Source organism: Mustela erminea, chromosome 10 (genome assembly GCF_009829155.1).
Source record: "Mustela erminea isolate mMusErm1 chromosome 10, mMusErm1.Pri, whole genome shotgun sequence".
In the NCBI taxonomy this organism is placed as follows: Eukaryota; Metazoa; Chordata; class Mammalia; order Carnivora; family Mustelidae; genus Mustela; species Mustela erminea.
This window is the reverse complement of record NC_045623.1, coordinates 16,742,721-16,759,935: the sequence shown is the minus strand read 5'-3', so window position 1 is coordinate 16,759,935 and position 17,215 is coordinate 16,742,721. Positions and strand designations below refer to the sequence as shown.

Here is a 17,215-nt window from a genome sequence, read left to right as displayed (position 1 = left end):
GGCGTCACCGGAGGGCGCGGCCAGTCAGTGGGGGCAGGGCCACAGAGCTGCTTTCGCCCTGGTAAAGTAGGTTGCAAACGGGAGGCTGCAGTGTTGGGAAGATGGCGCCGCCGGTGACGGAACGGGGGCTGAAGAGCGTCGTGTGGCAGAGTGAGTGCGGTGGGGCAGGGGCTAAGCGTGGGAAGGCCAGGAGGCCGCCACACTGTGCCTTGCTTTCCTGCCCCGGACCAGCAGTTTCTTAGGGAGCCGCCGCGGGCACTTGTTGCTTTGGGACCCGCGTCCCTCCTAGGACTTTTTCCTGCTTTCCTTCCCACCCCTATTTCTTGTCAGCACCAGAATGGGCGGGGTGGAGCGAGTGGCCTTCTCCCTCTCATGGGGCACCGCCTCGTCTCGGCCTCGCTTTTGGCCCTGAAGCCTTGCCCTGGGTGAGCGGCCCCCAGCCTGGCTTTTTCTCGCGCGGCCCTTGTGCCTATCCTCGGCGGGGCTCCCATCGCTCCTCTGCTCCCCCCGGAGCCCCACCAGTCGGTGATGTCTCTCCACCCGGGACAATCTGCACTGTGTTTCTGTAACCCGCCCCTCCCCTTCTCCCCACACTTGTTTCCAAAGACTGCTTATTCGGCATCTTCGTTTTAGTACCAAGCAGGGTTTTAGAACTACACTTTTCGGTCCTCTAAAAGAAAAACAAAACCTTTCTGTTAAATAGACCCTTCTTCCGTATTCCTAGAGGAGCCCACTTTCTAAAGAGTTCTGGAGAAGGAACAATTTGAATGATTAAATCTCGGAGCAAAAGCTGCACCTTCTCTCTCCACACGCTCTGGGCCACTCCCTGCTGTTCCGACTGTACTACTGCTTGTTAGGTACTGATGTTCTGTTCTTCTGCCTTATCATCTACGAATTCATTAAAAGATCACTCCAATGCTAGGTCTGACAGGTTAGAGAAGGAATGAAACCAGAAAACAGGAAGAACCATCATTGTTTGGCTTGTGAGTTCAAATTAATTATGGCCTAGTAGTGGAAAAGGAGTAACATCTAATTAGTATTTCTGACTCTGGTTTGTTAAGCAAAGGATAGAAATGACTTAACAAAATTCTGGGAGTTACAGAGTTCCTTGTATAAAATTAAAACTCCAAATCAGTAACTGGCATATTGCTGAACATACCAGATACTTAAGACGACTGTATAAATAGAAGGGGGAAAATAAGTTATGATAACATGTTTTTTAAAATTTGATAATTATAGGGTTAGCATTCTGTTTTTTAAGATTTGCATGGCTGACTTAAGGTTTGGTACTATTTTTCAATCACAGTGGTATGTAAGTACATATACATGAAAGTGGTAGTGAATTGCATTGTAAAAATAATTGCCAAGCTATATATGATCTTTAACATCAGCATTTATAAGAAAAAACAGTTAATGACAATAACATCCGTTTTGATAGTGTGGAAACTGGGCAAGAGGCAGAGTTTAGCGATAACAAAATTTCTGTCTAGTGCTGTTAACTTGAGGTTGCACCAGGATGTGAGATGGAGTGTAAGATAAGATGGGAAACTGAAAGGAAGGAAAGAAATGTCAGGGTTAAAAAACAGTTATTTGAATCTTTGTGTAAATAGAAACATAACTAAAAAACAAGATGATATTCATTCATCATATAGAGAGTAAAGTAGAAAGAGAGAGACAGAAGACGGACTCTGAGTTCTGTTAGAGAATAGAGTCTGTAAGAAATGATGAAGGAATCTCCCAAGAGGTAGGAGAATACTACTCTTTTGGTTTTGCTAGATTGATCTAGCTAGATTTGCTAGTTGCGTCATGGTAGAAAGCTAAATAACCTTCAAATTACCCAAAATGTAGGGAGAAGGAAACTAATATTTCTTGAACATTTATTTGGTGTCAGGCATTATTTTTTACATCTTAAAATTTGGTAAGAATGATTATCTTTATTTCATAGATGTTGAAATACATACATATCTTTATTTCATAGATACTAAAATATTATCATAGCTGTATTATATTATCATAGCCATATTATTCATAATAGCCAAAAAAATCAACCCAAATACCTATGGATTGATGAATAGATAAATAATAAGCGGTATGTCCCTACAACGAACTATTAATAAAAAGAAATGAACTGGGGTGCCTGAGTGGCTCAGTGGGTTAAGCCGCTGCCTTCAGCTCAGGTCATGATCAGGGTCCTGGGATCGAGCCCCACATCGGGCTCCTTGCTCAGCGGGGAGCCTGCTTCTCTCTCTGCCTCTTCCTGCCTCTCTGCCTGCTTGTGATCTCTGTCTCTCTCTCTCTGTCAAATAAATAAGAAAACCTTTAAAAAAAAATTAAAAAAAAAAAAGAAGTGAACTACTGATAGATGCTACAGTATTGATGAATCTTGAAAAAGTTGTGCCAGTTGAAAGAAGCCATTCACAAATAACCACATATTTTATGACTCTGTTTACATTAAATGTCCAAAATTGGAGATAGAAAGTAGATTAGCAGTTGTGTACATCTGGGGGGAGGAGAAGATGGCGTGATTCAGGGATAATGGCTAAGGGGAGGGTTTCCTTTTGGAGTAATAAAAGGTTATAAAATTGATTATGGTGGTGGATGCCCAACTCTGAATATACTGAAAGCTGTTTAATTGTACACCTTGGATGAATTGTATGGTACGCAAATTATATCTCAATAAAGCTCTTTTTTAGAAACCTGATAGAGTATTAAATATAGACTTAGTATTCACACCCAGATCCTTCTGGCTGCAGAGTTAACATGTCATGTGTCTGTGAATTTCTGTAGTGTTTAATTTAAACCTTAGTTCAGAGCCTTATCTCATGCCCAGTTTATTGCTGTAGCCCCCGCCTCCTTACTAACACTCCAAGCCCTTGCTCGTAGCCTAACTGGCCAATAGCTGCCAGAATAATTTTCTTGTTACAGTGCAGTGCTGTGATCATGCTGATCTCCTGTTTGAAGACTGGAGAGAGTCCCTCCAGTTGTCTAGAAATGATTTCAAATACTTAGTCTGCTTTTGAAGACTTATAACCTGACCTTAACCTACCTTATTTTCTACCTTTTCCTTGTATGATCTTGATGTTCAACTAGTCTATACTGTTGAGTCTTCTTGAAATCTTCTCCATCTTTATGCCAATTTCTGTTTAGAATGCTTCTCTTATGCCTGTTCTTCACCTGTCCAAATTTTAGCTAGCCTTCAAATCTTGGCTCAAATAGGGCTACTATCTCCATAGTGGCTTCTTATTTTAACCCAGCCTCTTACATTTCTGTAGCATTTGAAGTATCCTTCTCAAATGGCACTTTTCACTACTGCCTAATGTGTCTTGATAAGCTTTTTAAAGTTGGGTCCACTCTTGTGTCTTCTAGAGCTATAAATTCCAAACAGGCCCTAACAAAATGCAAATGCTTGTTAAAAGTAAATAGTAGATTATTTTTATAATTTTCTCCATTTTTTGCTACCCAAAGTCCCCCATTTGTTCAATTACTACTACTGAATTCCTGTGGGAATACAGCAGTAGAAGACAGAGACGTTCCCAGCCTTCTCAAAGCCTGCATTCAAGTAGGAAATAATAGAAAATAAAAATGTAAACAAGAAATAAACAACATTTCAGTTTGTGAGATATATATATATAGGCTACTTTAGCTAGATGGATCTGGAAAGGTCTCTCTGAGTAGGTGACATTTGAGCTGAGACCAAAAACATGAGAAGGGATCGATCAGCTTTTAGGGACTGTCTTAAAAACACTTTTTTTTTTTTTAAAGATTTTATTTATTTATTTGACACGAGAGAGAGAGAAAGAGAGAGAGATATCACAAGTAGGCTGAGAGAGAGAAGGGGAATTGGGCTCTCTGCTCTGCAGATGAAGTGCTCGATGCAGGGCCTAGGACCCTGAGATAATGACCTGAGCTGAAGGCAGAGGCTTAATCCACTGAGCCACCCAGGTGCCCCTTAAAAACACTTTTTTTAAAAAAGCTTTACTATCGGGGCGCCTGGGTGGCTCAGTGGGTTAAAGCCTCTGCCTTCAGCTCAGGTCCTGATCCCAGGGTCCTGGGATCGAGCCCCATGTCGGGCTCTCTGCTCACCAGAGAGCCTGCTTCCCTTCCTCTCTCTCTGCCTGCCTCTCTGCCTGCTTGTGATCTCTGTCTGCCAAATAAATAAATAAATAAAAATAAAAAAATTAAAAAATAAAAAAAAAAGCTTTACTATTTTGAGTGCAAAGGCTATTATTTATTTGCAAAACTAATTTCCATACCTAAAATCAGCGTAAGTTTCTAGTGGTTGGTATTACTCATTTGCCACTTTTTGCTATAGGAAAGCACTAGCAAAAAAAAAAATCACTGATTAAAGTAAAAATTTGATGAATCAACTTAAAAAATAAAGCAACAAAACAAAGCAAGCTCAAGCCACCTGTGGCAGTTTTTTCCTCATTGCGGTCTTTTTTTCTTGTCTGTAAGTAGTAGTCTGATGTCTGTGATTCTTAGCACATGTTTTACAGGAAATGTTAAGAGAAAGTTGCTCTAGAAAAATTACAGATAAAAGTAATCAGAATGTATTTAAGGCAGTCCTTTATATGTTTAATCATAAGCTTTTCCCCTTTTTCACATTTTCCTTCTTTTTTAGTCCTTATATTAAAAAATGTGACTCATTTTTTTTAATTTTTAATTTTTTTATTAACATATAATGTATTATTAGCCCCAGGGGTACAGGTCTGTGAATCGCCAGGTGTAGTTCATTTTTTTAAGTACCTAACATCAACATAGCATTTTCCATGCTATTTCATAATCTTTACTATTAACATTTTTAAGTGTCTAAATACCTTGATGTGGCAAAAACAATTTTGGTAGCAAAAGATTGTCCCAGCCTCCCTCTCCAGATACAACTACTCTTAGGTTTCTTACAAATTCTTCTACAAGTTTTCTATTAAAATATAATCACATATAAAATATATTTTTGCTTTAATCAATTATTTTTGTTTTATGTATTTTTTCATTCTGGTCATTTTAACTTTATCTTGTCAAGCAAAATTTTATTTTAATTTTCGGATATTTGCACAGTCATGTATTTTTTAAAATAAGTATTAATTGAGTATCTATGCTGCACACTATCTTAAGTGCATATATATCTTGGCTTCCTGGAATTCACAGTTCAGTGGGGGGTGATGGCACACAAGTAGCACGTGCTGTATTAGCAATGCAGAATGTTTCATGAAAGAACAGGAAAAAAGGAATCATTGCCCTTCTGGAAGTGGATCAAGGAGGCCTCCAGAGAGGAAGGGCAATTGAAATGTGGTAGGATTTTGCCAGACAGGGAAATCTGAGCCATGGCCCAATCCTTAAAGTACAGTTTTTATGGGAGAGGCAATAATTCCTTTTGAATATGGAGTATTTGTTGCAAGTAATAGGGTGATGAAGACCAAAAGGTAGGTTGGACCTAAATAGTTTAGACATTAGGCAGTGAGGAATCATTAAAAAGGAAGGTTTTTTTTCCTCTTTCAGGTATCAGTCATCAGCAAAAAAAAAAAATCAGTGTCTAGCATTTTTGAGATTCTGTTGGAACAATGCTGAAAGGAAGTTTTCTTGTTTCTGTTTCGAAGGAAAATAACTAAGATTTCATTAAGCATATAGCTAAGTGTGCTAATGCTAAATTGACAGCTGAATGGATTTTTATCCATGTAACTGCCACCCGGATCAAGATACAAAATGCTTCCAAGTACCCCATAACTCTTCCCAGTCCAAATCCTACCCTCTTCTCCAGAATAACTATTATACTATTCTGACTTGTATTACCATTAAATAATTTTTGTAACAGTAGCTTTTTATTTTCACATCTTTATGTTTTTTTTGTTTGTTTGTTTGTTTGTTTTTTTAATTAATTTATTTATTTATTTTTATTTCCAGCATAACAGTATTCATTATTTTTGCACCACACCCCGTGCTCCATGCAATCCGTGCCCTCTATAATACCCACCACCTGGTATGTTTAAGAGAGAAACCCTCCGAGGCACCTAGGTGGCTCAGTGGGTTAAAGCCTCTCCCTTCAGCTCAGGTCATGATCCCAGGGTCCTGGAATCGAGCCCCGCATCGGGTTCTCTGCTCCGCAGTGAGCCTGCTTCCTCCTCTCTCTGCCTGCCTCTCTGCCTACTTGTGAGCTCTCTCTCTGTCAAATAAATAAAATCTTTAAAAAAAAAAAAAAAAAAGAAAGAAACTCTCCAGACCTTACATTGTTAAATATTTTCTTTGCAGAAATACAGAATTCACTACGTCCCCGCCTAGAAATATTAGTGCTTTAATAGTTGCCTTTGTATACATTTAGTTGGTCTTAAAGTAGTCCTCAGTTTTCATATATTCTACTTTCTTACAATTTTTAAACAGTGTGCCTTAAGCCCTAATTGGTTTTTCCCATGTGCAGTTTAGTCTGTTCATTCAGCTGACTAATAATGAGTATTGCATTTGTTCCTGCCCCGGGCTCCTGGATTTACCTTTATAAAGATTCTTACCTGAGATGCCCAGGTGGCTCAGTCAGTTAAGCATGTGACTCTTGAACTCAGCTCAGGTTTTCATCTGAGGGACTCGAGTTTAAGCCCCGTGTTCGGCTCCATACTGGGCCTGGAGCCCACTTAAAAAAAAAAAAGATTCTTACCTATTCACTAAATAACTTGGGCCACAGTTCAGCAGAATCTGTTGGAATCCTAATTGGGAATTAGTAACATGGTAAAAGTTTTTTGAGAATGTACATTTCTGTATGGTCCCACAAGTCTGCTTTTGACTCTTTGATTTTTCAAACACATTGTCATTATGCATTACTTATAAAAGACTGGTTTATTATTTCTTCTCATTGGACTAAGAGTTGGTAAACTTGATTTTCATTCCAGATTATATTTAACTTTCAGAGCTTAAAGAATGAAGAGTTTGGACTTAAATGTTCTTTAAGATTTTTCAGCTTAAATTCTTTATGATTTTGTTTTTTAGATCTTCACTTTGTTATATTTTCTTTATTTCCGTTTGCATTCCTTTTTGTTTTTTGTTTTTTGTTTTTTTGGTTTGTTTTTAAGATTTATTTTTTTGTGGTGCCTGGGTGGCTCAGTCATTAAGCATCTGCCTTTGGCTCAGGTCACGATCCGGGATCGAGCCCCACACTGGGCTCCCTGCCTGGTGGGAAACCTGCTTCTCCCTCTCCCACTCCCCCTGCTTGTGTTCCCTCTCTTGCTGTGTCTCACTCTCTGTCCAAAAAAAAAAAAAAAAAAAAAAGATTTATTTATTTATTTATTTGTCAGAGAGAGAGAGGTAGTATGTGCACACAAGCAGGGGGAGCAAAAGGTAGGGAGAGAAGCAGGCTTCCCACTGAGCAGGGAACCCCATGTGGACTCTATCCTGACCCAGGATCATGACTTGAGCCAAAGGCAGACAGACATTTAACTAACTGAGCCACCCAGCCATCCTGTCCACTTGGATTCCTCATAGTTTTCTCTTATCCCATAGTATTTCTTTTATGTTGTTTTGTTTAGGTCATAAATATTTAATATTAGGTTTTCATTATTTAATGACATTTTACAAATCATTTGTGTCTTAAGGCATTTTGCTCTGACATCTGCTTACCATGATTCTTTGCTCCTTGTTTATTTACTTAGGCATGATTTTAATCCAACTTTAGCAAGTTAAAATGAATTCCATATGTATTAAAGATCTAAAGTATAAAATGGAAAACAGCGAAATGTGGAGAAAATATAGGCTAGCATGAGTTAGATTAAAAAAAAAAAAAACAGTCGGGGCACCTGGGTGGCTCAGTGGGTTAAAGCCTCTGCCTTCAGCTTAGGTCATGATCCCGGGGTCCTGGGATGGAGCTCCACATCAGGCTCTGCTCAGCAAGGAGCCTGCTTCCTCCTCCCTCTCTCTGCCCATCTCTCTCTACTTGTGATCTCTGTCAAATAATAAATAAAATCTTAAAAAAAAAAACAACTATCTGGTAACCCACATCCCATTTAAAAAAAAAAAACTTGATTAAGTAAAAATTGTAAATCCCTATATGGTAGAAGACACCAGCTAAACTATAGATTAGAAGAAAACACTATGCGTAGGAAGAAAGGGTTAATATATAGAGTATCTGCAAATTGATAAGGAGAAGATAATGACTCAATAGAGCAATAAAGGATGTAAACAGGTGATTTGAAGATTGGGATATTGATTTGATTTTTAGTGGAAATGCAAATCAAGACCAGTTTCTTTCTTTGACCCATCAGACTGATAATCATGTTGTAATTGGGAAGCTTGCTGGTGGGAATGCGAATGGTTAAAAACTTTTGAGAAAGCATTTGGCAACATAGAGTAAAATAAGAGACACATATCTTTTGATGCTAACAGTCTCTTACAGAGCCTTACCTTCAGAAATAAAAATAATGGTGGGGCGCCTGGGTGGCTCAGTGGGTTAAAGCCTCTGCCTTCGGCTCAGGTCATGGTCCCAGGGTCCTGGGATCGAGCCCCACATCGGGCTCTCTGCTCCGCGGGGAGCCTGCTTCCTCCTCTCTCCCTCTGCCTGCCTCTCTGCCTGCTTGTGATCTCTGTCTGTCAAATAAATAAATAAAAATCTTAAAAAAAAAAAAAAAGAAAAATAATGGTAAATAAAGATATATGTATAGGGGTACCTGGGTGGTTCATTTGGTTAAGCATCTGACTTTGGCTGATCCCTGAGATGGACTCTGTGCTCACTGGGGAGTGTCCTTGTCTTTGTGCCCCTCTCCCCTCTAGTACATGTACTCTCTCTGCCTTCTCTCTCTCTCACTTAAATAGTCTTTTTTTTTGTTTTTTTTTTAAGATTTTATTTATTTGAGAGAGAGCATGAGAAAAGAGAAAGAAGGAGTACACACCATGGGTAAGGGTAGAGGGAGAAGCAGACTCCCTGCCAAGCAGGGAGCCCAATGTGGGAGTCAGTCCCACGACCCTAAAATCATGACCTGAGCTAAAGGCAGATGCTTAATCAACCGAGATGCCCTCAAATAAATAAAGTCTTTTATCTATCTATTTATTTATTTATTTATTTATTTTTTAAAAGATTATTTATTTATTTATTTGACAGAGAGAGATCACAAGTAGGCAGAGAGGCAGGCAGAGAGAGAGAGAGAGAGGAGGAAGCAGGCTTCCTGCTGAGCAGAGAGCCCAATGCGGGACTCAATCCCAGGACCCTGAGATCATGACCTGAGCCAAAGGCAGCGGCTTAACCACTGAGCCATCCAGGCTCCCTAAATAAAGTCTTTTAAAAAAAGGTATATGTATAAAGATCTTCATTGCAAATTATAGTGGCAAAAATGAAACAGGATGACTACCTGTCATATAGGAGAATAGTTGAATAAATTATGGTGTTCCTGTAGTAAGGAATGTAATGTAGCTATCAAAAAGAAGTATTTGTATCTGTGTGTTTATATTCTGTATAAAGGGTATCTATAATGTATATTTAATGAAAACAAGCAAGTGACAGTAATGGATATATGTTGATTCCATTTTTGTAATAATCTGATTATTAGAGAAAAACCCTCATAGATGTTAGAACAGGATGATAAATTGGAGTGGGAGGCAAAGAGACTGGCACTGTTACAGTGTTGGTCCAAGAAAGAAGGCCAAATGTGGCAAAGGAGATAGAAAACAGATGGAGAATATGAGAGAGATTCTGGAGATAGAATAAATAGGATTTAAGCTGGGGGAGAGTCATCTTACACTAGGATTCAGGTCTAGGAGAGTAGGCAGCAGATGATGCTGTTTATTGGTAAAGGGAAAGAGAAGGAACAGTTTTGGAGGGAAAAAGCAGTTTAGGTTTAGAACACAGGGTTAAGTGAAAAGTTGTGGTATCTAGTGAGCAGGTGGAGATATATAGGTATAAATCACAGAAAAAGGAGCTGAATTTGAGATCTGGATTTAGATAAGAACAGATAAAGAGGGAAGGGTGCCTTTTCCAGGTCCATGTTGAGATTGTCTTTAGTACTGGTATTTTTCCCCTCTTATTTCCTTCTTTATGAATTACACATTGCTAGGCTTTTTGGTTTCCTTAAAAACGTTATTCATAGATGATTTCCTATTTTCCAAACAAACCAGTTTCTTTTGTGTTGTCACCAGGTTTGTTAATAGTTTCTCTGTGATTTAAGAGACCTGTACAAGTATACCTTCCACATTGCTGATGCACACTAAATTAGCTCTAGTTTCATTTTTCCCTTTAAAGTTTTCATTTCCTCTTTGGTATTATATTTAAATATATCTCCTTTTATGTTTAGGAGAAAGAATGAGCAAAGCAGAGTGGTTGGCATTAATAAGTTGTTACTTGGGTAGCATTTGGACTGGTGGAAAATCAACTTAGAGAGTAATCAGAGGCCACTTGCTAGAGGATGTTGAATAGTAAAATCTAAATTTTATTCTGTAGGCAGGAGTGAGCGCTTGAGAGAATTTCGAGGTAGGCTTTGATGTAAACAGAAAATTGTGCTTCAAGAAGATAACTGACAGCAGTGTGGAAAAAATGGATTGAACTGCCAAAGGGGTTGGAGGTAGAAAGCAGGAAATTCAAGTAGGAGACTATTTCAGTAGTTCAGTGAGAGATGATGAGAATCAAGGCAATGTTGGGGTAGTGGCAGTCACCAGATAAAACAGTCAACACTGCCTTTTTATTGGATATGGGGGAACGGAGGAAATATCCAAAGACTATGACTAAGAAAATGCCAATGAAACCTCTTAGAAATGGAGAAGTCTTAGAAATAGAGAAGTTTTTAGGGAACTATAATTTCAGTTTGAGGTATATAGAAGCTTAAACCTATACTGCATAATTGCAGGATAAGATATAAGATATGAAGGGTAATATATAAGATTTGTAGAAAATAGAAGGACTACTGGGGTTACAGGATATGGGGACAACTTGGTCAAAGAGTACAAACTTACAGTGAGAAGACGAGTAAGTTCTGGGGATGTAATGCACAGTAGTGTGATTATATAGAACAACATTGTATTATATACTTGAAAGTTGTTAAGGTAGATAGATCTTAAATGTTCTCACCTCCCAAAATAACTAAAAGGATGGTAATTATGTGAGGTGTTAGAGATGTTAAGTAACATTACAGTTGTAATTATATTACAGTATATGTGTATCAAGTCAACACATTGAGTATCTTAAAGTTGTCTTTTATGTCAGTTACATCCCAGTAATGTAGGGAAAAAAGTGAAGGGTGTGTGTGATAGATGAAACTTTTAAGAATTAATATGGTTTCTGAGGAAGAGAGTAGAGAAGCCAACTGAAGGAATTGAATCTTTGCAATATATCCATATTTGGGGTGCTAGAGAAACGTATGTAAGGTCATATAATTTTCATTAGTATTTGGAGGAAATACCTTCTTAGTTATGTAATGTTAGTTGATATGATTTCCTTTGATGTCCTTCCAAACATACCTTACCTATGATCCTATCACTTTTCATGGATGCCCCTAATTTCTAGTCCACAAAGCTAGTTATTTCTTTATTGTTTATTTTTAAGACGCTGACACTATCTAGTATCTTTGGATTCCAAGGCAGCACTATCCAGTAGAAATAGAATGCAAGCCACATAAATAATTTAAAGTTTTCTAATAGCCACATTAAAGAAGAGTAGAGAAATTGATAAAGAGTATTTTAATAATAAATTTCTAAAATGTTATCATTTAAACTGTAAAAATTTAAAAATTAATGGTATTTTCCTTTTTTTTTTAATTTTTATTTATTTATTTGACAAAGATCACAAGCAGGCAGAGAGGCAGGCAGAGAGAGGAGAAGCAGGCTCCCCTCTGAGCAGAGAGCCTGATGCGTGGCTCGATCCTAGGACCTTGAGACCATGAGACCATGACCTGAGCGGAAGGCAGAGGCCCAACCCACCGAGCCACCCACGCATCTCCCCATTTCTTTTTTAGTACTATGTCTTTGAAATCTGTTGTGTGTTTTATACTTCCAGGACATCCCAGTTAAGTGGCTAACCAAATTTTAAGTGCTCAATAGTGACATGTAACTAGTTGCAGTATAGAAACAGTGTAGTTTCTATGGTTCTAAAGATTATAATGAGATGAATTCTTCCAAGGGAACTCTTCAATCTGCTCCATCATAAATTCCATGAGCATTTGTTTCTTTGATTTTCAACTTAAGGTATATAGAAATAAAGCAGGCTTAGAAAGGGAAGTAGCATAATATTTTAGTGTCTGAACTCTGCCTGAGAAATCCTCATCTCTGCCTATAGAGTAGAGGAAATCAGTGCTTTAGGCTTAAACTAGCATTCAACATTCTAGGCTTTTGCCATTATTCTCACTTATTATTATAATCTTCCTAGCAAACATATCTAAGCACGTTAACTAGTATTCCTTAACACTTTCAAGCCTTCCCAATTACAGTAAAACCTTCCAGATCACACTTGTTATGATGAGATTTAGTAAATCCTTATTAAATATACCCTGCTTGAATATTTCATTTTTTAATGTGATGCCAAAAATTGATGGTATATTTCTACAAGCATTAACTTAAATATAAATTAGAAAAGTTCAAATGAATTATATAAACATCTCATACCAGGAATTAGTGAAATTAGAAGTTACAATAATTTATACTTTAATTCTATTTTATTTATTACATACCACTTTTTATTTTCAGAATTGAAAATTGGGTGCCTGGGTCACTCAGTTGGTTAAGCAACTGCCTTTGGCTAAGGTCATGATCCCGGAGTCCCCGGATTGAGTCCCTGCATTGAGCTCTCAACTCCACAAGTTTCTCCCTCTGACCTCCCCCCTCATGCTATCTCTCATTCACTGTCTGTCTCTCAAATAAATAAATAAAATCTTTTTTAAAAAATTGAAAATTAACGAAACATTAAATGTGGGGAATTGCTTATTATGACACGAACAATAGATATTTGTATGAATTGCCTATGTATTATTTAATATATAAGAAAAAAATTTTGTAAATCAGTGAACTAATTTAAAAAAATATATTTAGATTTTGAGTATCATTGAAAGGAACATGTAAATATTTATTGATTATAAATGAAGACTGAATATTTGTATCTAGTGCTATAATATAAATTGTTGAAAATTGTAATGCAGTAAACCAGGAAGAAAAGTAACTAGTTTCAATTGTCAGATATAATTTAGCAATGGGATTTTCCTGTGAGTTTTGTTTTCATCTTATTTACTTGGGATTTAAGTAGAATAGGAGAAAGCAAATTAGTTAATAGTTTCAGAAATATTTTCGAGATATATTTACATACTGAAATATATTCTTAAGTATATTAGCCTTTCATAATACTATTCTTTTAAGATTTTATTTATTTATTTGAGAGAGAGAGAGTAAGAGGAGGGAGGTCAGCAAGAGAAGCAGACTCCCTGCCGAGCAGGGAGCCCAATGTGGGAATCGGTCCTGGGACTCAAGGATTGTGACTTGAGTCGCTTAACCAACCAAGCGACCCAGACACCCTTTCATAATATTTTTATTCTCAAAAGTTTAAAAACATATTACAGTTTAAATATAAGTAGGGGGCACCGGGGTGACTCAGTCAGTTGAGTGTCCCAATCTTTATTTTGGCTCAGGTCTGATCTGAATGTCATGGGATGGAGTCCCCAGTTGGGTTCCCCAGCTCAGGCATGGGGGAGTGAGGAAGTAGTCTGCTTGAGGTTCTCTTTTCCTCTGCCCCTCCCCCAGTTGGGTGTGAATGCGTACTGTCTCTCTAAAAATAAATTTATAAATGTTAGGTATTAACAATAATTGGATTTTGGGGCACCTGGGTGGCTCAGTGGGTTGAAGCCTCTGCCTTCAGCTCCTGTCATGATACCAGGGTCCTGGGATCGAGCCCCGCATCGGGCTCTCTGCTCAGCAGGGAGCCTGCTTCCCCCTCTCTCTCTGCCTATCTCTCTGCCTACTTGTGATCTCTGTCAAGTAAATAAATAAAATCTTTAAAAAAAATAATAATTGGGTTTTTACTTAGAATTTAACAAGTATCTATACTTTTTATGTATGTTAACAGCTTTTCAATTGGATACTTTCCCAATGATTTTGATATAGTTGTTTTTGAGTAGTTACTCTATTACTCTTTTTCTAGCTGTTGATTAAGATTCATAAATTTTTTTTTTTTTTGGCAGAAATAAAAGCAACAGTGTTTGATGACTGCAAGAAAGAAGGCGAATGGAAGGTAAAATTTGCATATTTTGCCCTTTAATTGAGGACATCAATATACTGTCCTTACTATACTTCTGTAATGGTGTAGTCTGGAACTGTACTGATTGCGTTCAAATCCCAGCTTCACCACTTGATAGCTGTGACTTCTTGGATAAATTACTTGATCTCTCTGTTCCATGTCTATAAAATAGGGATAGTATTACCTCATGGTGTGGTTGTAAAGATTAATGAATTAATCCATGGCAAATGATTAGAATGGCGCCTGGAATATTTATTATTCCAGAAGTGGAATTTTATAATTTTAAGAAAATTTGATGTTAAACACAAGATAAATTTAAGATGAACAAGTTATCAAAAATAAAACAAACAAGTTCTCTTCTTCAAAATGGAAATGTTTCTGTTTGCTTACTTATTATGATATTATATGTATGTATATTGAGAAAATAAATCTCCGGGTCATACAAGTTAAAAGGTGAGTTGAGATAATTTTGCCTGTTGTCCTAATATTTTCATTTTATGTAATATAAGGTCTATATTTGAGTGGGTTTAATGTATTCTGTGTTTTGTGAATTCTTGGCAATCAAGTCCTTATACTTTCTTAATTTATATTCATTTTAAGATCATGCTTTTAGATGACTTTACCACTAAGCTTTTGGCATCATGTTGTAAAATGACAGATCTTCTAGCAGAGGGTATAACTGGTAAGTGTTACCAATACTCATCATCAAAACTTTATTTATTGTGATTGGGGAAGTTTGAAGTATTAATAAATTTTATTTAGTCATTGTGTTTCTGAGGGGGTTATGTTTTATTCACTTGACATTCTTTTCTCTGTGGATCTTCAGAATAACCCTTGGCAGTCTGAAAAACAATCTGAGGGGTTTGAAGTGGAGGGGGGTAGGAGGTTGGGGTACCAGGTGGTGGGTATTATAGAGGGCACGGATAGCATGGAGCACTGGGTGTGGTAAAAAAATAACGAATACTGTTTTTCTGAAAATAAATAAACTAATTAAAAAAAAAAAAGAAAATCCTACTGTGTAAGCCTTAGCCTATAGTACTCAGTGTGTCTGGGAACTATGCCATATGGTATAGAAAATAATCCCTTTTTTGCAAATGGTTTTAACACAAAGTAGAGAAAAGGTGAGGAAGAAGAAAAATTCAGAAATTAATTCAAGAAATGACATGTACAAACTGAAAGTTTAACTAAATCTCCATGCTTTTATCACTTACATTTTCTGAGAGGCAGAGATCCATTCAATGCAGCTCTCCTTTTAGAACTGTTGGCATATTCGTGTCCCTGTTACTCTGCTAATAATATTCTCCCTAGGACCCATTATGACTCCACTCCCTTCATACTTTCTTAGCTCCATGCCCTGCTCTCCTGAGTGCTGCCTTTACATGAAGTTTGAACCTTATCTACAATATACTTTTATTCTTTTGCCTTAGTCTCTTTCTGCATTATTAATATTTTCTTCTTTCCTTTTCCCTTTGCAGTCTAGTGAAAAATGTAAAGTTCAATGCCACATGAAGCTTTAGAAAACAACTTTCTAGAACTATTACTCATGACATGACAGTTGGCTTTTAACCATGGATCTTATGCAAGGACTAATATACACAGGAAGAAACCAATAAGATATGGTTTCACTTATTTGTGGAGCATAACAAATAGCATGGAGGACATGGGGAGTTAGAGAAGGGAAGGGAGTTGGGGGAAATTGGAAGGGGAGGTGAACCATGAGAGACTATGGACTCTGAAAAACAATCTGAGGGTTTTGAAGGGGCGGGGGGGTGGGAGGTCGGGGTACCAGGTGGTGGGTATTATAGAGGGCACAGATTGCATGGAGCACTGGATGTGGTGCAAAAATAATGAATACTGTTATGCTGAAAATAAATTTTAAAGAAAAAAGGAATAACCCTTGGAAGTTTTCTTTAGCTGAGACTATAATTCAGTGCCCTGATCAAAACTAAGTCAGTTGCCTTGTTGAGTTTGTTACTGAAATTTTTAACTGTTATATATTTGATAATGGTTTTGTATGATCCATGACAACCCTTTAAAGAGATTTTAAATATCCTCACTGGTAATGAGGAAACTGAGGCTCAAAGTTTAATATAGGGGTGCCTGGGTGGCTCAGTTCATTAAGTATTTGCCTTTAGCTCAGGTCATGATCCCAGGGTTCTGGGATCGAGCCCTCTGTCGGGTTCCCTGCCCAGCAGGAAGTCTGCTTCTCCCTCGCCTCTCTGTATGTGCTCGCTCTTTCTAGCTCTCACTCTCAAATAAATAAAATTTTTTAAAAAGTCAAATATAATTATTTTATATTTTGGAATTTAATGTAGAATGTGTACCCTCTGTCACTGCTACTTGTGAGGTTCAAATGTACACCAGTATTTTCTTTCTATTTTTTTTTTAATTTATTTATTTATTTGACAGAGGGAGATCACAGGTAGGCAGAGAGAGGGGAAGCAGGCTCCCCACTGAGCAGAGACCCCGATGTGGGACTGGATCCCAGGACCCTGAGATCATGACCTGAGCTGAAGGCCAAGGCTTAACCCACTGAGTCACCCACATGCCCCTACACCAGTATTTTCAAGAAAACCTGAGCATTGTATACAGCGGGAGGATTATCTGAAAGTTTTTATAATGTTTATTTTGATATTTATATGTCAGATCTTTAACATAAAATATTATTGATTATATATTTGTAATATCTAATTTGTAATATATATTTGTTTGTCTTTATGGTATTTATGGTCTTCTCAGTGGATTAAAGCCTTGATTTTTCTACTGTTGGACAAATGTAATATTGATTAAGCCACGAAGTTTTTTAAGTTTCCAGAGGTCATTTTGATTTGCAACTAGAGTGAGAAGCATTTGTTAATGTGAATAAAAGCTGTGAAGCTACAGAACAGTTTTGCACCGTAAGGTTTTATTGAATTTTTGTAGACCATTGTTCTTACTGTATGTTCAGTGTTCATAGATACTCTTCAAGGAAAAGATTCTGTTGCCAAGTAAGTTTAGGACTTTCCAGAGGTTTTTTTAATATGCTATCAGATATGTGGATTC

General features: G+C 37.4%; 1 protein-coding gene across 2 annotated transcripts in view; it reads left to right on the top strand.

Annotated features, from left to right (window-relative positions):
- Nucleotides 1-17: 17 nt before the first annotated feature.
- Nucleotides 18-17,215, top strand: part of STXBP3 (syntaxin binding protein 3) — a 57,144-nt gene continuing 39,946 nt past the window's right edge. The window contains exons 1-3 of one of the 2 annotated variants that reach the window (XM_032301539.1): nt 18-150; nt 14,118-14,167; nt 14,774-14,855. In XM_032301539.1, the coding sequence (XP_032157430.1) occupies nt 102-150; nt 14,118-14,167; nt 14,774-14,855 (181 nt within the window). In that variant the 5' untranslated portion in view covers nt 18-101. The remainder of the gene's footprint in view (nt 151-14,117; nt 14,168-14,773; nt 14,856-17,215) is intronic. The other variant, XM_032301538.1, reaches the window with a different exon arrangement.